Here is a 2,913-nt window from a genome sequence, read left to right as displayed (position 1 = left end):
TTTTGTTTTGTTTGTTTTTGTTTTTTGTTTTTAATTTTTTTTTTATCATGGATACCGCTTGTTAGAACCGAATAGTATACTTTGATAGTATCATCCTAATATAATTTAATGACCACATGGTCGGTGCAACAAACACTTAAAACTAGAATAAAGAAAAGAGATGCCGTTGAAAAAAAATAAAAACAATTAAAAAAAAAAGATAAGCAGAAGTGGTCAATTATGACCTTGCACATGTAGAAGCATTTTTTTAATCAATTATCGTCAGGAAATCAAAGCATAGAAAAGGATTTTTACTTGCATTTGAAAACATCGTACATATTGGTCGCTAAACGACCTTATTTCAAAGGGAGAAAATACAAAAAAACTAATGACGACAGATAATACAAGGCAACAAGCATCTCCAATCAAATTGCTGAATGTAGAGGAAGAGGTGGGATACTTTGCTCGTATTTAAAGAAATTGGTTGGATCAACTATTGTCTTTATATCAACTAACCTGTAAAAATTATTCCTAAAATACTTAGTACCCCAAACGCTTGCTTTTGCGACGTAATCGTAGTCACTCTCATTGGCATTAACTCCGATGTCGAGGTCTCTGAAGTTGAGATATGCACCTCTCGGATCTTTTGACACGTAGGGAGTCATATAATCGTAAGCATTTCTTATCCAGCTAAAATGCATGTTGGTTCTTGTGATATTTCCATCATCTTTCCATGACACCATGTACCGAAGGTTGTAGAGGTTTCCAGATCGGTGTGGGAACGGGATTTCAGATTCTGAAATCTTACTCATTTTGCCTCCGTAAGGAAAAAATTCGATGTAACCCTCTCCTGTATCTTCATCATACAACTTACTCAACAATTTTTCTAACACGTCGTCTGGAATAGGCTTTTTCACGTAGTCAGATTTCAATTTGAAAGCCTTCATTTCGAAATTGAGCGTTCTATTGAGTAGAACCTCCAAGGGTTCTCCATCCCCGAATAAATTGAAATGGATAATGGATCGAACCCATGACATTTCGGTGCACTCTTCACTGACCAAACCCAAGTCGGGAAACTCCTTCTGCACTAATGGAAGGAGCCTATCCTGGCTGCCGTGGAATGTGGCTGTGACGATAGTTAGTATTGAAATTTTCTCATTCCCTTCTTCATCTGTAGAGCTCGTAGTTCGGAATCCGACGAAGATGGTTAGATCCTTATCGACTTTGGAAGCGCGACGCTGATATCGACGGATAAACTTCTTTGTCGTATTGTTTTCCCAACTCCTCACGGCTTCAAATATAGTCACTGTCGATGGTGTGTCAACAAGGCGGATTTTCCAGGCAAGAACGATTCCAAAGCTTCCCGCTCCGCCACCGCGGATGGCCCAAAACAAATCTTCCCCCATGGTTTTTCGATCGAGAATTCTTCCTCGAGCGTCGATTAACTGTGCGTCGATGACGTTATCGGACGCGAGCCCATATTTTCTCGTCGAATAGCCATAGCCGCCTCCGCCTAACTGTCCCCCAACACCGATAGTGTGAGCAAGGCCGCCGGGAAAGCTAAGATTCAGGCTCGTTTTGGCTATCCCATAGTAAAGTTCACCGATCGTCGCTCCGGCCTGAACCCACGCAGACTTGCTCTTCGCGTCAATACTAATAGAACTCAAGTTTCTCAAGTCAAGTATGAAAAACGGGACACTGGACTGGTAAGAAAGGCCTTCGTAATCATGGCCACCGCTTCGGATTCTCATCTGCTCGCCATGTTTCTGGGAACAGTAAAGAGCGGCTTGTATGTGGGAGGCGTGAAGTGGTGTGATGATCGCAAATGGATTTCTTGTCGAAGAAGAAAGGAAACGAGGGTTTTGAGTCGTTGAATCCAATATAGTTGAATACGACGGATTATTTGGAGTGTAGATGATGGATTGCGGAGTGAAGGTGGAGTTGGATGGTATACGAGTGGTCAGGCACTCGAGAAAGGCTTCATGAGTGTCGTTTGCTAAAGCTGCGAATACAAATGAAAAGAGAAAGATGGTGATTTTGGGTAACGATGAAGGGAAGGAAAAGTACTGCATTTTTTTTCTTCTTGAAATGAGAATGGTTTTTCTTGACAATGAGAGTGGGAAGGACATGTTAAACTGGCACCTTAATTTATAGTAAAGGATGATTCCATAGGCTATTAAAAAAAAAAGTGAATTGATTTCATTATGATATCTGACATTTTCTTGGCCGCACGCGACAAACTATTTTTTTCTTTTTTCACTTTTATAATGGACTTGATAAACATGAGGATTGAGTGCTGAATCAACTTTTTCATACAGAAAAAAAAAAAAAAATTTATTTGATTAGATTCAAAGTCAATAAAAGTATACGCGTATGAATGGACTATTAAATCCAACAGCTGTCATTTACATTTCACATGCATAATATGACAAAAGAATCATAATCAAACGCACACATAAGCATCATAATAGAAATTTCAAATGTGAAATGAAATTTTTACGCGTCTATTTAAAAAAAAAAAAAGAAATTATAAATGAATTAACAAATAGCAGAAAGGCACTAGTATTCACAAAATTTTTTTCTTTAAAAAAAAAAAAAAAAAGGCCCCAATCCCCCCACTGGATCTCTCTCTCTCCTCTCTCTACTGGAATGGACGGGAGAATGAAAAATGGGGGTAGCTTGTGAGGGGGATTGTAGAGGAGGGACTTTGTGGGTAAATAGGAGGACTCAAGGACTCAAAGATAGGCATTTTGGCGACGTTTGGTACGCAGAAATCAGTAAGAATCATATTCCCAGAAAAGTGATTAAGGGTAATATAATTCTTAAGAATAATACATTATTGTGTTTAGTTCCATACATGAATATTTCTCAAATTCTTAAAAATATTACATTACTGTGTTTGGTTGTACATGAGAATGTTGTGAATTAAAAAAT

The 2,913-nt window shown here is 38.5% G+C and overlaps 1 protein-coding gene across 1 annotated transcript; it reads right to left on the bottom strand.

The window, feature by feature from the left end:
- Positions 1-261: 261 nt before the first annotated feature.
- LOC112092254 (cannabidiolic acid synthase-like) lies at positions 262-2,117 on the bottom strand. The gene has a single exon (XM_024167910.1). It carries the CDS (start codon positions 2,106-2,108, stop codon positions 405-407), a length of 1,704 nt encoding a protein of 567 aa, XP_024023678.1. The 5' UTR covers positions 2,109-2,117; the 3' UTR covers positions 262-404.
- Between the last annotated feature and the right edge of the window lie 796 nt (positions 2,118-2,913).

Source organism: Morus notabilis, unplaced genomic scaffold, assembly GCF_000414095.1.
Source record: "Morus notabilis unplaced genomic scaffold, ASM41409v2 Scaffold148, whole genome shotgun sequence".
Classification (NCBI taxonomy): Eukaryota; Viridiplantae; Streptophyta; class Magnoliopsida; order Rosales; family Moraceae; genus Morus; species Morus notabilis.
The sequence above is the reverse complement of the archived record's forward strand: the minus strand, read 5'-3'. Positions and strand labels throughout refer to the sequence as shown.